Source organism: Mytilus californianus, unplaced genomic scaffold (assembly GCF_021869535.1).
Source record: "Mytilus californianus isolate M0D057914Y unplaced genomic scaffold, xbMytCali1.0.p SCAF_10, whole genome shotgun sequence".
In the NCBI taxonomy this organism is placed as follows: Eukaryota; Metazoa; Mollusca; class Bivalvia; order Mytilida; family Mytilidae; genus Mytilus; species Mytilus californianus.
The window spans coordinates 17,221,085-17,240,139 of record NW_026262582.1 but is presented as its reverse complement, the minus strand read 5'-3'; the positions used below and the strand labels follow the sequence as shown (position 1 = coordinate 17,240,139).

At 32.4% G+C, this 19,055-nt stretch overlaps 1 protein-coding gene across 1 annotated transcript in view; it reads right to left on the bottom strand.

Annotated features, from left to right (window-relative positions):
- LOC127718694 (ADAM 17-like protease) overlaps positions 1–19,055 on the bottom strand; it is a 78,737-nt gene that overhangs the window by 32,992 nt on the left and 26,690 nt on the right. The window contains exons 10-15 of the mRNA XM_052224749.1: positions 18,859–18,997; positions 17,208–17,318; positions 15,138–15,143; positions 14,588–14,709; positions 4,064–4,133; positions 2,461–2,596 (exon numbers count right to left, since the gene is read on the bottom strand). Coding sequence (XP_052080709.1) covers positions 2,461–2,596; positions 4,064–4,133; positions 14,588–14,709; positions 15,138–15,143; positions 17,208–17,318; positions 18,859–18,997 — 584 coding nt within the window. The remainder of the gene's footprint in view (positions 1–2,460; positions 2,597–4,063; positions 4,134–14,587; positions 14,710–15,137; positions 15,144–17,207; positions 17,319–18,858; positions 18,998–19,055) is intronic.

The window sequence follows — 19,055 nt, the reverse complement described above, 5'->3', positions numbered from 1 at the left end:
GACCATGAAAACTTAGCATCGACCAATTAAATAAACCATGAAAATGAGGTCAAGGTCAGATCAATCCTGCCAGACAGACATATACACATTACAATCATTCTATACACCAAATATAGTTGACCTATTGCTTATAGTATCTGAGATACAGACTTGACCTCATTAACTAAACCCTGATCACTGATCCATGAAATAAAGTTGAGGTCAGATAAACCATTTCTGACGGACATCTTTCTATGTTGTGATGTTACACTATTATTTCAGGTTAGGGTGAAGGTTGGTGCTGTTAAAACGTTTTAACGCTGCATTTGTTTGCACCTGTCCTAAGTCAGGAACCTGTTGTTCAGTGGTTGTCGTTTGTTGATGTGGTTCATAAGTGTTTCTCGTTTCTTGTTTTTTATATAGATTATTATATAGACCGTTGGTTTTCCTGTTTGAATGGTTTTTACACTAGTCATTTTTAGGGCCCTTTATAGCTTGCTGTTCGGTGTGAGCCAAGGCTCCGTGTTGAAGGCCGTACTTTGACCTATAATGGTTTACTTTTACAAATTGTGACTTGGATGGAGAGTTGTCTCATTGGCACTCATACCACATCTTCTTATATCTATGTAAACAGATATTTACCAATTATTTTATTTTTGTCTTTTATCTTGAAAACTATTAAAGGGAGAAACTTTAAAATGCAAATATTATCAGCAACACAAGATCTACAAATAATTAAATATGGCTGAAATTGTAGGAGTTGTTGCCCTTGAATGACAATTTTTAACCATTTCTATGGCTTTTGGCAAGAAATTGTAAACAGAAAAAAATGAATGAATGATGATTTTTACCATTTTTTGTGTTTTGGGCAAAAACAATAGAAAAAGACATAAAATAAATAGAAAAATTGATCAGCAATACAAGATTAAAAAAAAAGAAATTTTAGTCATGGATTATATTCTTGTCTACAATAAAATTGAGAATGGAAATGGGGAATGTGTCAAAGAGACAACAACCCGACCATAGAGCAGACAACAGCCGAAGGCCACCAATGGGTCTTCAATGCAGCGAGAAACTCCTGCACCCGGAGGCGTCCTTCAGCTGGCCCCTAAACAAATATGTATACTAGTTCAGTGATAATGGACGTCATACTAAACTCCAAATTATACACAAGAAACTAAAATTAAAAATGATACAAGACTAACAAAGGCCAGAGGCTCCTGACTTGGGACAGGCGCAAAAATGCATGTTGGAAAGAGACTGTTGTAGTAGATGCACATAGATCAAGGTGAGAGACACATGCTCTTTAGAACCTCTACTTTCTAGATGTAATTGATGTGTAAACTTGGGCAGAATAACTCATAAACAAGATTCCTTCTGTTGTATGTTAATTGTCCTTGACCTCATTTTCATGGTTCAGCGACTACTTGAAAATAAATTATTTTTTTGTCATGTGAATTTCACACTTTTTTGGGCCAGGTGAGCTAAAAATGTGTTAATACTATCATAAACGAAAGCGTGGATGCATCATTGGTATTTTTTATATAGTAAGTATTCAATTAAATTAAATTGTATGTGTAATACAATCAATGGTAATCTTGGAATTTTATGTGACTGTCATACAAGTGAGAGGTGTAGCTAGCTATTAAACCAGGTGTAATCGACCATTTTCTACATAAGGAAATGCCTGTACCAAGTCAGGAATATGACAGTTGATTTCCATTCGTTCAATGTGTTAAAGCTTTTGATTTTGCCACTTGAAAAGGGACTTTCTGTTTTGAATTTTCCTTGGAGTTCGGTATTTTTGTTATTTTACTTTTTGCTGTATCAGCCAGTGGTGATGCTATCGATATCAGTCACAGTAGCAATAACTGTCTCGGTGGTCTTGTGGTAGAATGTTTGCTTCGAGTGCGGAAGGTCGTGGTTTCAAACCCCTGCCGGGTCAAACCAAAAACTTTAAAATTGGTATTTGCTGCTTCTTCACTAAGCACACGGCATTAAGGAGCAAGAGCAAAGACTGGTCAGCTTGGAATCAAAATAATGTGTCCAGGTAAGGTGACATGTCTTCCTGTGTACTGTCACCTTGTGAACTAGCACGTTAAAAAATCCGGCTCAGCGTGTCGGTCTAGTACAAACTAGGGTAAATATTCATATTACATTAACATGTTCTTGTCCTGAAAATGCATATTAATTTTCCACTGGACTTAAGCAGCCATCCATCCTCATCATCATCACAGTTGCAAAGGCTTTATCAAACCTTTAATCGGTATGACCTCATGTCACACGAAAAAGATCTACTTGCGGTGTATAATACCGTGTATTTTCTATACCATACATCATATCAATTATCAACCAATGAAATCCCTTATTAAGTGCAGAGCTCCTGGGATTATATTGGTATCTCAGGTTGACAAGGGTGTGATACTAAAAAATTCTTATTATATTCTCTATTTATACAATGTCAACATTAAAAAATTTTACCTGCAAGTTGATCCTGATTTGAATTGACAACTGGTAGTACAGCAGGGATCCAGATTAAATTTACCCAGTGATCCACCATCACACTGCTCACCTGTATCAACTCGACCATTTCCACAAGGTTCTGTTGATGTGTCCTCTGAAAAAAAATCAAAAGTTTACCACAAATGATGCACACTTTAACTTTAAGGAATGAAAGTAGCATTATACACAATGTGCAAACAAGTAGTTCATAAAAGTTCATCAAACAGCATTTCCTAACATGAGGGGGGTTGGGTTGGGTTGGGTAGGAGAGAGTCTCACCCCCAATTCCCAAGAAGAAGAAAATGCCAAATCTCGAATTCCCATAAACATAATGTGATCAGGCATCAGGATATAATTATAAATCCTGAATTCCTAATGATTTAACTGGCTAATCCTTAATTCCCGTGAATTAAACTGCTCTATCCAGAATTCCTGAAAAAGGCCCTTCCGCCCCTCTTACATGAAATCAGTCTTTGTGACATTATACTTTTATCCTTTGAATTGGAAGGGTGTATATATATTTTAAAAAATATAATTCATGTTGAACAAGTTCTCTTTGATGTACATATGAAAGTCTGGATGGGGGTCTTCATTTCTTTAATCTTTAATATTGTATGCAATTTTTTTTCTTTATTTGTTTTGCCTATTATTTTCCATTTGTTATATTTTACCACCCTATTATTCTATATTCTTTTTTATCTTTACCCATTTTTCTCTATTCTTTATTTTTTCCGTCCATTATATTCCCTATTCTGTAAACCCATCAAGCCCCTCATTATATTTATACCCTAAATATAGATTTTTAGATAAAATCAGAAAAACGTCACTTATGGTGCATTAGCTGTCAAAATCATGTTCACTGATTTGGAATTGACTCAAATTCTCATATTTGACTTATAACATACTAAAACGTATATCCAAATTATAAAAAGTCTAAAATGAACAATTTACGATGCATGAACACGATAATATGTTTCAGCATTTTGTGTGTATTTTAGTCTAGACACCATCTAATTAACCATTGAGGTGACCTCCGAAGACTGTCGACAGTCATATAACCTGATATAAACATAAACATAAATATAAATAGATAGCGAACTCATGCAATTAGATTTTTCTAGGTCTGTTTGATTTCATATTATAGGTTAAAAAAATATGTTAATCATCGTTTTTACCTGTAAAAGAATGAGCTTTTGTGGATCTAATCAGTCAACCAAATGGTTTACCCTTGTTTCACTTCCAATGTTGACATTCTTTTCCTTTTTATAGCTGAACACGCCTTGCGTAACCCAACTCTAGCTAAGGGGTTAAATTGAAGGTCACATGAATACGGATTGAATGAGGTCGAATTATTCACTTGCAAGTGAATAATTCATCAGCGATGTTTCTTAGCTTATTTTGACAAAATTGCTGCTAAAAGCGATTTATTATTTCACCATTTCACTTTCATTAATGATTGAACAAAAAAAAAATCACATATTTCTAGTTTTTTTATATCTCGTAGCTATTTAATGCCCCTTTAAAGTTAAGTTTCATTTAGATAATTATAGTAATAAATCAATACTTATTTAAAAACACTTACCAGAAAAGCAAGTTGCAGCTTTATTAGCCAGAACAGAATTGATATATCCTTTACTACATGATGAAAAAGCCTGCAAAACAAAAAGAAAAATATAAGACCAACAATAGCTTAAATATACATTATAAATCATGAGGAGCATAATCGTCAGCTTATAAACAACTGTATGATCGAGAATTCTATTGAAGACATGTATCTTGATTCAATTAATAAGTAATGGCAGAAGGTAAATCAATTTCTTTCTTCAAAAAAGGAAAATTCTATGTCTTACAAGATGTCAGTCTACAAAATAAGTTCCTCTTATCATTAATCTTAGGTATATATCTAACTTAATGACATCCCTGTATCCTATACAGAAAAAGTTGATGAGAGGTGGATGTGAAGTTACACATCACGTTAAAGATACTGTGACATGATCACATAATAGGATAGAGAATGGAAACAGGGAATGTGTCAAAGAGACAACAACCCAACCAAAGAGCAGAAAATAGCCAAAGGCCACCATTATGGGTCATCAACACAGCGAGAAAATCCTCCACTCGGAGGGGGGCTTCAGCTGGCACCTAAACAATAATGTTTACTAGTTCAGCAAAATGGATGCCACACTTAACTCAATCTGTGTGAAAATATATAAGTATTCAGGAAACACAGTGAATGTGAAAAAGCATCACACTGTTATAAGAATGCTCATGTGGAGCTCGATACCAAGTTTCCAGAAGTTCTGATTTGCAACAAAAATCTCAATGGATGATCAGAAAGACAGCGGTTAACAAATCCTCCGTCTGAGCAGGGATTTAAAGATGGTTATGGAATTCTCCTTAAAAATTTAAGGTAAACCTGCCAATTAACCTTTTGGGGCATCAAGCTCCAATACTAGGGGGGGGGGAGGGGAGGATTATGCATATAAAGATTCAAAGTATTGTAACATTTCAGCACAAATAGACAAATTTAAATTATTTATTCATGATTAATTAGTTAAAAAAACATTTTTGATTGTCTATTTACTTTGCAAATAACATATTTCACATTTTTTTCGATTTGAAAATTCTCAGGCCTTTCATGCCATGATGATGAGCTAAAACTTTAAGGTGCTGTATGTAAAACTGAAACTGGAAATTTATTTGAAAATCCAGTTTAGTATGTACACTTAATGCCTAAATATCTAAAAATTTGATGATGAATATTTCAAGGAATAGTAGGCGTAAATTTCAGAATAAAATAATAAAATATATCAAGTAGCTTAGTCTGATTTCAAGGAAACAAATATAAAAAAGTAAAAAGATATAATTATAACAAACAATTAATTATTCATTTCCTTATTACATGTATTAAATGGGGGGGGGCTATGACTATTAATAAATGGAGATTTAGATTTAGGGGTAATCAATGAGAAAGACAGCAGCCTAACAAGCCCTTTTTTTTGTCCATTCTTTTAAAATCTAATTAATAAATGCAGGAAATTAATTTCTGAATTTTCACCAAATGGAGATTTGGAGGGAATATTAAGGAGACAGCAGCCTAACGAAACGATTGACAAATAAAAGGAGATTTGAGGCAATCAACAAAACCTTATAACACAGATATGACTATGATTAAACGTCAATTTGGGGGCTGAGGAGTCAATTAGACAGCACCAAACAAAACCATATAATAAATGTATGACTATGGAGACTGTTGGGTGTATCAATTGAGGCTGAAGTCCAACAAAACCCTACACTATATATATGTATATATACACGACTATAAATAAATGGAGATTTGGAGGACAATCAAATTGAGACAGCAACCCAACAAAACCACCTACAACATAAAAAACAGTGCATTAATGGAGATTTTTGTAGGGATCAACAAGACAGCAGCCAAACAATACACAACAACAAATATGACTATGATTAAATGGAGATTTGATATGAGGGGTGATGTCAATGAGAAAGCACCAAAACAAATTCTATAACAAATACGACTATGAATAAATGGAGACTTGGGGGGAATCAATATGAGACATCTCATGCTTAGGTCAACACTGATTTGGTTTTGATGAAAATTATATTTTCTATGAAAAATAATAAAAAATAGACATATTTTTACCCACAATAAACTCTCTAAATAGATAAATGACCAATGATGAGAGAGCTCATTAAATTATTTGTTTACATATTTTTTTTCACTTTCTGAAATTTATTTGAGATTTAAAATTCCTGAGAGACAGGCCATTTTATAGGCCATTTGAGCTAAAAACTTTAAGCTGCTTTAAGCAAAATTGAAACTGGAAAATTATTTGAAAATCCCATTAATCATGTTGTTTAGTATGACTACGCCGAATTATCTATGAATTCAAAGATGTCAATTAAGATTTCAAGGAACAGTAGGCGTAAATTTCAGTGTTTATATATATCAAGTACCTGAGTCATTTCATGGAAACAAACATAGTTCAAGTAAAAAGATAAAATTAACATACAATTGTTTATTTCCTTCTCAAATGCTGGTACATGTATTACCCTACTCTAGACGTTTTTCTTAACACTAGCTACTATATTTAATATATATAAAATAAGAAAATCCTGTACTTGTTTGTTTCAGTTTCGATGTTCTCATCAACTTAAACTTTCCATTGTTTTAACAGTTCCTTGTTTCAATGTCCTTATAAAATCAATAATTTACTTTATAATGATTGAAAATCTCCGTACATTTAATAGCCACAGAACAGTTTTTGTTGACATTACATGGAGCATGCAGAAAACAAAAACTGAATTAAGAGGACAATAATACATAGAAAATGGAAAAGAGAGACTTCAAGGTAAGAACTTTAGATATTTAAAAAAAAAATCATGTAAAATTGTCCTGGTTTTATGTAACCTCTCTCTAGATATTAATGATATTAAAACATTTGTTATAACTTGAGCTGCATTCCTCTTGGAAACATGAATATGTCTGTGTCTATAGGACATAGCTATGCCCTGCTATTACCGTATCACTTTTCCATGTGAACTGCAAACTCCGAGTCAAAACCAAAATTTGGCATATATTTCCAATTGTTCAAATCATAATTAACATCTCTAATAATATTAGTTTCAAGTAGATTGTGAAAAGTAAAATAACAAAAATACCGAACTTCTAGGGAAATTCAAAACGGAAAGTCCTTAATAAAATGACAAAATCAAAAGCTCAAACACATCTAACTAATGGAAAACAACTGTCATATTCCTGACTTGGTACTGGCATTTCCTTATGTAAACTATCTTCAACCAAAACTTTAATCTACTAGGGGATTGCCAAATAGGCTGATGCACATACCCCTCCTATCTATCATAGGTGGGGCAAGAAAAAAATAATGAGGCTCTGGAGTCGGTTTCACAAAAAAACTTTAAGACTAAAATTGAACATAAGCCATGAACAATTAATTCAGTATACTTACGATCAATCTTAGTCGTAAGTTTTTTTGTGAAACCGACTCCTGAAATTCTGTGTCTCTAATCTAAATCAATGTCAAACTCTATCAAACTCATTTGACCTCTCAATTTCAGAAACATTAAGTAGCTACGCTAATTAAACTTAATTTTCTTATTTAAAAAAAATAATTGATTGTTGTTAGCTTATTGCCCAATTATTATTTTTTCAAATGGAATTATTGTTATATGAACTATTTCTGGCTATTGTTTAAAGGTCTTCAATTTTCAGATGACTAGAATAAAAATAAGAACAATGCATTATTTTTTTGCATTTTTCACCTAAATAAAAGTATTGTAGGTCCGTAACAAGTAAATTTACCAAGTAATAAACAAATACTGCTCATCTATTTTTTTCTATAGCAGTGTAAGACAAAAAAGTTTGTCTTACTTATTTTTAGTAATAATGATTATTTTGTAGACTGATATGCACAAAACAGTGAAAATGTCTACAGATAAATGTAAATCATTGCATTTTTACAAATATCTATGCCAAAAGATTGGATCTGTGGAAGTCGTGAAACTGAGGAGATCAACTTCAACTATTTTTGGAGAAACCAAATCACTCATAGTTAGTGGAAGTAAAGGTGAAGGCCTTTATTTCAAAAGCAGTGATTTAGATCTAATGTATGTTGACCCTTTATTTAAGGTGTATGAATCAGAAGCAGAAGCCATTCCTTACGATGGGACAATTCCCTTAGTCATGAATACCGAGGAGACCCAACCATGTTTTACACAATTATGTCTGCCTAATCATTATAATCATGTTCTGCCGAGAACCTTCAAAAACATGTTTCAAAAAAATCATCTGGGATGTATGTTTTCTAGTCAACAGTATAATCTGAGCAACTTGTCATCTATTTCTAACAAAGTGGCAGCAACATTTTTTAAAATTCACGGTTCGTGTGTATCTGATGTAGATGATAGTTTGGATACAGCATTTTGCCTTAAATGTGATCAATGGATATTTCAAGCACAGCCATGGGTAAGAAGATCACGTACAATATGGCCTTCACCTGAAATCATATCCCGAATAATAACTTGTGGTATATTATTTGTTCCTATTGGCTACAAGGGATCTGTCAGTGAACATCTTGAATGGCGAATATCATTTTCTGTAGCTGAAAAGTTTCTAATATATTCCTTCAGTCATACACAATTATTATGTTATGCTCTGTTAGTTTTGTTAAAGGAAATAGTAGGGAAACATGAAGATTTGAAAGATTTATTGTGTTCATATTTCTTAAAAACATTGATGTTTTGGATTTCAGAAGAAACAGATATCAATTCTTGGAGGGCAGATAATATCATACCATGTTTCATGGCAGGCTTACAAAGACTGTTGTACTGTGTAAAATATTCAATATTGTCACATTATTTCATTCCTGACAATAACCTTTTCGACTCAAGGTTCAATGTTAAGAACAAAGAAAAATTAACCACCATACTTGAGAACGTATATGAGCAAGGAATTAATTGTTGTGTGTCTTCTGAGACCCTGCAGGATTACCATACACAATCCTACAACATCCATGAATCTCTACCAAGTGGTAATTTCAGAATATTCTTAAAAGATTTACTTTTTGTTCCAGGTACTGAGAATATAAGTCTACTATATCATTTTCTACATCATTCCAGTTCTGGTTTATCTAGAGGTTTACTTGCTATACATTTCTCAAAGGCATGTAGGTTTGCTCCAGATGCTTCAAAACATTGTTATAGCTCAGAAAACAAACAGCAATACTTCAAGTACAAATATGATCTTAGCCATTTATTGATTGGTTTACATTCAGATGCAGTATCAGGATGGCTGACTTTGGCTTCTTTCTTCTATGGTCATAAAAATTACTTTGCCTCGTTAAGGGTAATAAATTATTCTTTGCAGAAATACACAGATGAGAAAATTCATTTCAGGGAAAGGTCATCAATTATTCCAGAAGAATTACAACTAGATGTTACAAATCATAGTATTAAGTATAATTCTCAAGCATTTGGACATTTCCTCAGCTTGTTATGTCACTACCATCTACATGACATTACATCATGTAGATATTATATACAACAACTTACATCAACAATATTGGATGCCATTGCAAATTTATATAGCTATACTAGGGAAGAATACTTTACTTTCTTGATGTTAATAATGTTTTCTGCTATAGGTCACCAGTTATTGGGTGAGACAAATATTGCTAGAAGACTATTTCAAGTAGTTGCTAACAATAATTATCCTAATTTAACCACTAGGTAAAACACAATACAGGTAACAGTAAAGTCTGCACTTGAGGTCATAAATAAAGGTCAACACAATAGAAAAAAAATTGTGATCTTGAATAAGTAATGCTTGAAATTTGTAAAACTCATTTGGTTAGTGAAAAAAACAATGAGAATTTTTTTATTTTCTTAACTTTGTATGGGGTAAGGTAAGTGCTGGTTATGAGCACTACTTGTAAAATTAACCACTAGAAATTTTAATAATATGTCTTTAATGAACTATCCCAAGTCTTTTTGCACAATTATAATTCCAATGCACTTTATTAACAAAACACCAACCAAAACAAATCACAGGAATAAGGTTTAACTTTACGTTCTTAATTAGTAAAAAAAGGATTATTGTAAGAACAGAACCACTCTTAAAATGAAAGACTATATACATGTAGCCCATCAAAACCATTAAGAGTTGACCTTCTATTCATGGGAATGTAAATCACAGCAGAAAATGTATTCCTTACATAAATGGTATCTAAAATAAACTCAGTAAGTTATTTGAGTTACGGACACTACATTGATCTTATGTTTATAATTTACTCAATATGAATAACTTTTCATGGGTAACATATTAAGTTTGTGTATTTTCTTTTTATTGTTTACATTTTTTAACAACAGAATGACCCATGATTGAAAATTAATATATGTAATTAAAGTTATTTCCAATGTAAACATACATGACATGTTGACATGGATGGGACCAAGTATATCATTTCAAATCTGAAGTAAACCCTTAAACATATCTAAACAAAGTAGGTGCTATGTACCTAAAGGAATGATAATAAAATATATTTCTGAAAAGAAAATCCTTCGAATTATATTAGATAATTAGAAAAAAAGAAATGCTGATGGTTACGGACACTACACACTGGCTACTTTTTCCAATAATTTTCTAAAAATAACATACTTTTTGTGAATTCAAGGGAAGTCATTTCTACAGAACTTCATAAATAAATAATTTTCTATCATATGACACTACAAGCATTGAAGATAAACCAAAAATAAAGCATACTTTACCTTCAAATATTCTCAAGTTCATTAAATAAACTTTTAAGTGTATTTTATAAAATGTCATATACTAAATTCAAGTGCAGATCTTTAACAAATCTACATGCTAGTATACATGGTATAAATCAACTGGAGGAAGAAAAAACATGAGATTTTGAAAAATGCAAAAGATATTTAATTTTTTTGACCCAGAAAAAAAAAAATCCCAGTGTTACTGCATGACAAATTAGTAGAGTGGGTGGCGCATATTCGCCTTGGACACATTTTTGCCGTTTTGCCTTTTTTCTGTAAGATTTGTGTGCCTTTATCCAAAACTTGCCTAAAAAATGGTAAAGGCTGTTTGTAATGTTACAACTGTTGATATTCCTCTTTGCCCCATTTCCAAGATTATTCGCACATATTGAGAACTACACAGGTGTTTTTAAATGATTTTGGCAATTATGTAAGATTTATATGGCAATCATGCGCAGTCATAAAGTAAATATTTGTGAGAAAAATCGTATAGGAATGATCTCTCAAGCCTATTCATGTAATTGCAAACATTCGTTTTTATAATATACCAGGATAATGAGGATTGTCATATCATACATTGCGGCGAAAATGTGTCCCCCATTGTACACGAACAACTTGATTTCCTCTTGAGTTTTCGTTCGTTTTTACAACAATTAACCAATGTTTTGAAGATAATTTCTTTATCAAACATTGTTTTCATATATCTAAATTTCTGAAACCTTCATAAAAAGTTCCAAATATTCGAATGTAGGTCGGATGTAAGTGGAAATGAACGAATTATGCGGCGAATATGGGTCTCTCACTCTACGTCAAGGAATACTATCAGGTCATATTTTTAAGGGTTATCTGTTTTCATAATTTTTTTAATTTCTAATCAAAAGACAATGACAATGCAGCAAAGTTCACATCATAGAACCTAGAAATTAAGCCTATTTTGATGAAATAAAAATATTTATAATATCATGGTTACAGACAGTACATCATTTTTGTAGTGTCCGTAACCACATTTTCATTTATTCTGGCTAAATTCTAATAAGAAGGCGCAAAATTTTGTTGTTATGTTAGTGTTCAGTGTCAAATCTATAAAGAAAAATAGCTTATTGTTTACTGTAGCTATTCTTTTTAGGAGAATAATAAGCTGGTTACGGACACTACACTTTTTTGAAAAATATTTTTTTCTATTTTGAAAATTTCAAAAATATTCTGTATGAATCATATCATTTATATAACAGTATTTTATTTCAGTACTATTATATTTGAGTATGTTGACATACATATTTAATGAATAATCTTGCAATAAGTTTTATTTTCAGGGCCATAAATGATCAACACTTAATAAATTTAAAAATGTATAGCGAAGCACCACTTTTACAATTCTGCATGTTAATTTTTTAAATTAGCTCAGATTATTGTAATGTTGGAATCATTTTAATCCCCATTTGATAATCTGTAAATGATAACATCAATCAGCGAAATGATCATTACACTTACAGTTAAAAAGATTTTAAAGAAAAAATAATGTTTGAAGCGCAACCGCATAATGTCTGAATATGACCTTTTTTGGACCACTAATCTCACCGGTGTTCAAAAACTATTCAAGATAGAATCTTAAAATTTTGAATGAGGTTAAAACATTCAATGTCAAATATTAAAAACAGAAAACTGGCATCTGATGTATTTAAGTTAGCTGTAGAGCTTACATATAACAAAGACCAATTGTAAATGTCCCCATTATTGTGTTTCACCCGAGTGCAGTCCAGGTCAAAGTTACTTGGTGACTTCTGACACTAACAGGGGAACTTCGTGTCATCTGATACCATCAAGGTTACTTAAAGTGTCATCTAGCAATATCAAGGTTACATTTTTTATGTACTCAATGTCATCTGACACTATTGAGGTTACTTTATGTCATTTGACACTATAAAGGTGACACTATCAAGGTTACTAAGTGTCATCTGACACTTCTAGGTTACTAAATGGCATCTGACACTATCAAGGTTACTAAATGTCATCTGACACTATCAAGGTTACTAAATGTCATCTGACACTATCAAGATTTCTTAGTGCACGTGTCATCTGACACTATAAAGGTTACTAAGCATACACTGACACTATCAAGGTTACTAAATGTCATCTTACACTATCAAGGTTACTAAATGTCATCTGACACCATCAAGGTTGCTAAATTTCATCTGACACTATCAAGGTTACTAAAAATCATCTGACACTATCAAGGTTACTTTGTGTTATCAGGCACTGTCAGTATCAGACATGTCAATTAACATTTAACTTTGTACAGTTTGGATTTTTTTAAATGGCATTCAAGACACCACAGATCATTTGTTTTCCTGTCCTCATATAAATATCAAGATCTAACAATCATGTAAAAATATTAAGGCAAAGGATAGTTATTTGTATAATATTTTGATATTCTTTTCATATTATTTAATAAAAGACATTTAACACTGGTTGTTTTATATTCAAAATGCTACAGATGAATTCAGAAAATTTAAAGGTTTATTACCACAATGTTGCTTTCAACAGGATTTTTTTTTATATAGCTCAAAAAATATAAATATGATTAATTGGAAAGTCAATACAGCAGCAACCCAACAAAACCTTACAACAGATATGACTGTGAATAAATGGAAGGTCAATGAGACAGCAGCCCAACAAAACCCTTCAACAAATATGACTATAACAAAACCCTTCAACAAATATGACTATTAAATACCTGCACAGTGCAGCTACTGACAGGGTGACTACTACCTTTAACAATGAACTAAATAAGTAGCTGTGCAAGGAGCAAATGATATGCCTCTCTTTTGCATATTGGAATTGTTGCAAGAATAAAATGGAATACAGTTAATTAAGAAGGCATCTCATCAGATGTTAGCAAAATTGCTCTGCAGAAAAACTTGCATAAGGATATCCTTCACTGTATGAATATGACTGTTAAAAAGTAACTAATAACTCTTGGACAACCAGAAATTTTTCAAAATGAAAAGCAAGCCTATATTCATGAATCCCAACCTCAGAGTAAAGTTTGTATTCCAATATGACACTCTTGTAAACATCATTATAATAATCCTCTCCTGTCACTGAATACGGATACATCAGATATTTACTGTAACCATGGAGACACTTACATCATATATTTACTGTTACCATGGAGATACTTACATCATTATTGGGATCTTCTCCTGTCACTGAGTAAGGATACATCATATATTTACTGTTACCATGGAGATACTTACATCATTATTGGGATCTTCTCCTGTCACTGAGTAAGGATACATCATATATTTACTGTTACCATGGAGATACTTACATCATTATTGGGATCTTCTCCTAGGCCTGTCACTGAGGAAGGATACATCATATATTTACTGTTACCATGGAGATACTTACATCATTATTGGGATCTTCTCCTAGGCCTGTCACTGAGGAAGGATACATCATATATTTACTGTTACCATGGAGATACTTACATCATTATTGGGATCTTCTCCTGTCACTGAGGAAGGATACATCATATATTTACTGTTACCATGGAGATACTTACATCATTATTGGGATCTTCTCCTAGGCCTGTCACTGAGGAAGGATACATCATATATTTACTGTTACCATGGAGATACTTACATCATTATTGGGATCTTCTCCTGTCACTGAGGAAGGATACATCATATATTTACTGTTACCATGGAGATACTTACATCATTATTGGGATCTTCTCCTGTCACTGAGTAAGGATACATCATATATTTACTGTAACCATGGAGATACTTACATCATTATTGGGATCTTCTCCTGTCACTGAGTAAGGATACATCAGATATTTCCCATCACCAAAGTATGATGATGGAGCACAATCCCCAGATGTTGGATCATGTTCACTTCCCCAGTTATGCCCTGTAAAGAAAATGAGGACAACGATAAAACAGTCAAGTTCCTGCAAATATCATTCTGACTTCATTAGAATTGACTTCATATTAATTTCATTTGTTTATCGTGCATGCATTCCAACATATTAGTTCAATGATAGAGTATGCATTCAACATTTTTCGTCTTAAAAAATGGTTGTTTTAATAAAGGATTTTTACTTCTTTTGAAATTTAAATGTCTTTTTACTTCTTTTATGTATGTTTATTTCATTGCCTGTAATTTTTGAAAATAATTGACACAACTGTTTATAAAGAAATAGGCATTTTTTTTTTATTAGTAAAAATCTTAACATGCAATAGATATGGAAAAGAAAGAAATATATATATAAATTATATATTTGTTCTATTTAACAAATTTGAAAGATTTTCAGTTTAAAACTAAACATCTTTACTTACCAATTTCTGTATCCACAAAAAGTTCAGCACAGACATGAAAATAGATATTTAAAACATGATTGTAAGAAAGAATCTTCTATAAAATACACAGTTGTGGCTTTTAATGACTATTAACAACTTTTTATCAAGATCTCAACTTTCTCAAATTATTAAAGGAATTAGAGGTTTAATAATTTCAGCAACTATTGACCATTGATTTACATAATGTTGTATGAAGGTGTGTTTTGTTTTATGTTATAACAACAAGAGTGCACATCTGAAATGTCTCGCCCGCTTCACTTATAAATCATGATTGAATTTATGTTGAATGCCTTTGATAATGAAGGTTTTACTTCAAGAATATACAAAAACTTAATGTTATCAATGATCCAGGTAAATGAGATCAAGGTCATGAGATCAAGTGAACCCTGCCAGATAGACATGTACACCTAAAAATCAGACCATGTACCAAATATAGTCAGTGTATTGCTAATGGTATCTGAGAAACAGACAAATTAAAGAAAAATGAACACTGACCAATGATCAACAAAAATGATGTTAAGGTCAGATGAACCCTGCCAGACGGAATGTACACCATTCAACTATTCCATGTATACCAAATTTAGTGGAAAAGAAACATAAGATATCTTTATACAAGGTATGAAGCATCCAGGTCTTCTACCTTCTGAAATATAAAGCTTTAAACAAATAGTTTGAGCCGTCACACCTCCGTCCCAACACACCCCTACCGCTGGATTGTAATCCCTAGATGTCTTTCATTCTGCGACAGGCAAGACAATAAACCAAGCATGAAAAGAGGTTTCAAGGACAGATGAAACTTAAGACACACATATACACCTTACAATCATTCCATACAATGAATATAGTGGCAATATTATATTGCATATAGTATTCGAGAAATAGACTAAAAAAAACCAACTTAACATTGTCAAATGAATAATGAAAATAGGCCAAGGTCAGATGAAACCTGTCAAGGATAATGGACATATGACAAACAGAAACTTTGTAACATAAGGCATCTGCATAAAAGGTATGAGGCATCCAGGTCTTCTACTCTCTGAAATATAAAGTTTTATACAATAGTTTTCGCTGTCGGCCCTGCCAACTGATAGTAATCCCTATGTCTTGCAATGGCGCATTCTGCAACTTTCGTAGCATGCTATAAAAAAAAAGAGGCTGAATATAACAAAGGGACATTCAAAACTTATAAGGTGAAGAGAAAATGACAAAGCCATCGCAAAAAACAACAAGAATGTGTCCATAGTACACGGATGCCCCACTCGAACTATCATTTTCTATGTTCAGTGGACAGTGAAATTGGGGTCAAAAAGATCATTTCATAGGGAACATGTGTACTAAGTTTCAAGTTGATTGGACTTCAACTTCATCAAAAACAACCTTGACCAAAAACTTTAACCTGAAGCGGGACAGACGGACGGACAGACGAATGAACGAACAAACGATCAGATGCACAAAGCAGAAAACATAATGATCCTACTACTAACGTAGGTGGGGCATAAAAAACAAAGATGTATGTTCACTTATGACACTCCTGCTATAAGTATATTGATATCAGATTGATAATTATAAAAACACATCATACAGTATTTTAAGCATGCTCACATGAAAATTTTAACAAGTATATTGAAGCATTTAGTTACAAACAAGTAAACTTATTTACAGACAAGGTTTTTTTTTTACTTTAAGAGTGAAAATAAGACATATACTGCCAGTGAAGGAAGAATGTAAATAAAAATCTCACAATTATAAAACCTATGACATATCTGACATGGACACTCTGAGGTTCCATTTATTTGTTAAAAAAAATAGGTGAACTTGATTCATCATTATAAGCAAATGATAGAGTTGGTTAGTGCATTGGTGAAATTCATGCTTTATGAATGAGCTAAGTTACACCATGATCAAACTGAACTAATAAAAATTGAACAAACATAAAAATGCAACATGTGCAAATCCACGTCATTTGGAGTCTGCTGGAAAGTCCTCATTGGCAATCATTACCTAATTTTATAAATGCTTTTCAATGTAAAACATGACCATTAAACTTACCGTGAGCAGTAACAAGTTGTGACTGTTTAGCCAATACTGTACCTCCACCAGTGTACTTTGTGGTTGTTAGACCTGTATTGTAATAGATGGGCTTTCCATTCTTTGTTGAAGCTGAAATAAAAGTTGTAACTTCATTTTGTGTGAAGGTTTGTCTCTTAATTGTAAACAAGAAATTGCAGTCTACTGTTATCCAGTTCAATGTTAAATACATGTATGAAAGTTCAAAAACTTGTGTTAAAGTGTATAAATATCGAACTGTGAGCTGTTGCTCATTCTAATATGAAGCTCTTCTTTTGCTTTATAAACAAAGTCATGTTGTAATATCAATAGAACATGGGGATCATGTGCCTGACCTCACAATCAAAAGCGCAATATCAACTGTATTTAAGTAAATAAACCATTTTTTAAGATGTATTGGTCACTGCATGGCCTTCTTCAGTTTCTTTATTATCTTTCTTAACTTCATGGTAGAGATTTTACTTTCACAATTTAGGTTAGGGGGAAGGTTGGGATCCCGCTAACATGTTTAACCCCGCCGCATTCTGTATGTGTGTGCCTGTCCCAAATCAGGAGCCTGTAATTCAGTGGTTGTCGTTTGTTTATGTGTTACATATTTGTTTTTCGTTTATTTTTTGTACATAAATTAGGCCGTTAGTTTTCTCGTTTGAATTGTTTTACATTTGTGTTTTCGGGGCCTTTTAATTTATAGTTGACTATGCAGTATGGGCTTTGCCCATTGTTGAAGGCTGTTCAGTGACCTATAGCTGTTAATTTCTGTGTCATTTGGTCTCTTGTGAAGAGTTGTCTCATTGGCAATCATACCACATATTCTTTTTTATATATAGCACACATGTAAGTACCAAATAAATAATTTACCACAATTTTTCACTATATGTATAATACTTCAAATAAATATTTATTTGGTACTTGAATATGCTTTGTGTTTCTGCATTGGAAGTATGTGCCAAAATATGCAATTTTTGCATTTTTCAGTACAAAATCAAATTTATGCTTCATTACAACTGCAAAATCTCAGTAAATATTCATAATGTTTGAAATTCCTTTCAGTTTAAACTTTGCATATGCATATTAATCATCTTAATGCCAAATTAAATAACCTCATTTTGTATTATTTCGAATTTTAGGCCGAATATGCCCCTTAGGACACATTCTTTTTTAAATAGCTTAATTTGTTAGTAAAATTAAAGGAAGATACGCTAAAAATAATTTACAGAAAAGTTGACAGAAATTAATAGGACAGCATATTTAAAGACCACCAAGGCAAATTAAATACCAGAGTTAACAAAGGTACATATTAAATCTTATATCCTATTCATAATCTGAGGATAAACAAGTGAAACTGCGAGCTACTGCTCACTGATGATACCCCCCCCAAATATGCATTTTCAACTACTTGGATGTCATGAGTAAAATGATGTAAGTGTTCGGTAAACAGGAAGTTGTTGAGTGATGAATCTGAAAATGCATCACACGGTATAGCTGACTTAATATATAAACCCTAAAACCAAAATTTCAGAAATCCTTATGATGTACTTCCTGAGAAAGATGAGAAGAAAAATATTCATGGAACGAATGGACGGACGGACAGACACACAGTACTTTTTTAAAACTGGGGTATAATTAGACATACCTGCAGAACAGATTCCACCAAGTTTTGATGTACTAGAGCTAGCTATGTAGGCTAGACCTAAGACATTGTTAGAAAAACTTTGATGGGTGAAGAGATGAGCTAAGCAATAATCATTCCACTTGTCACCTTGGCTAAATTCCTAAAAAAATAAACAATGGGTGAAGAGATGAGCTAAGCAATAATCATTCCACTTGTCA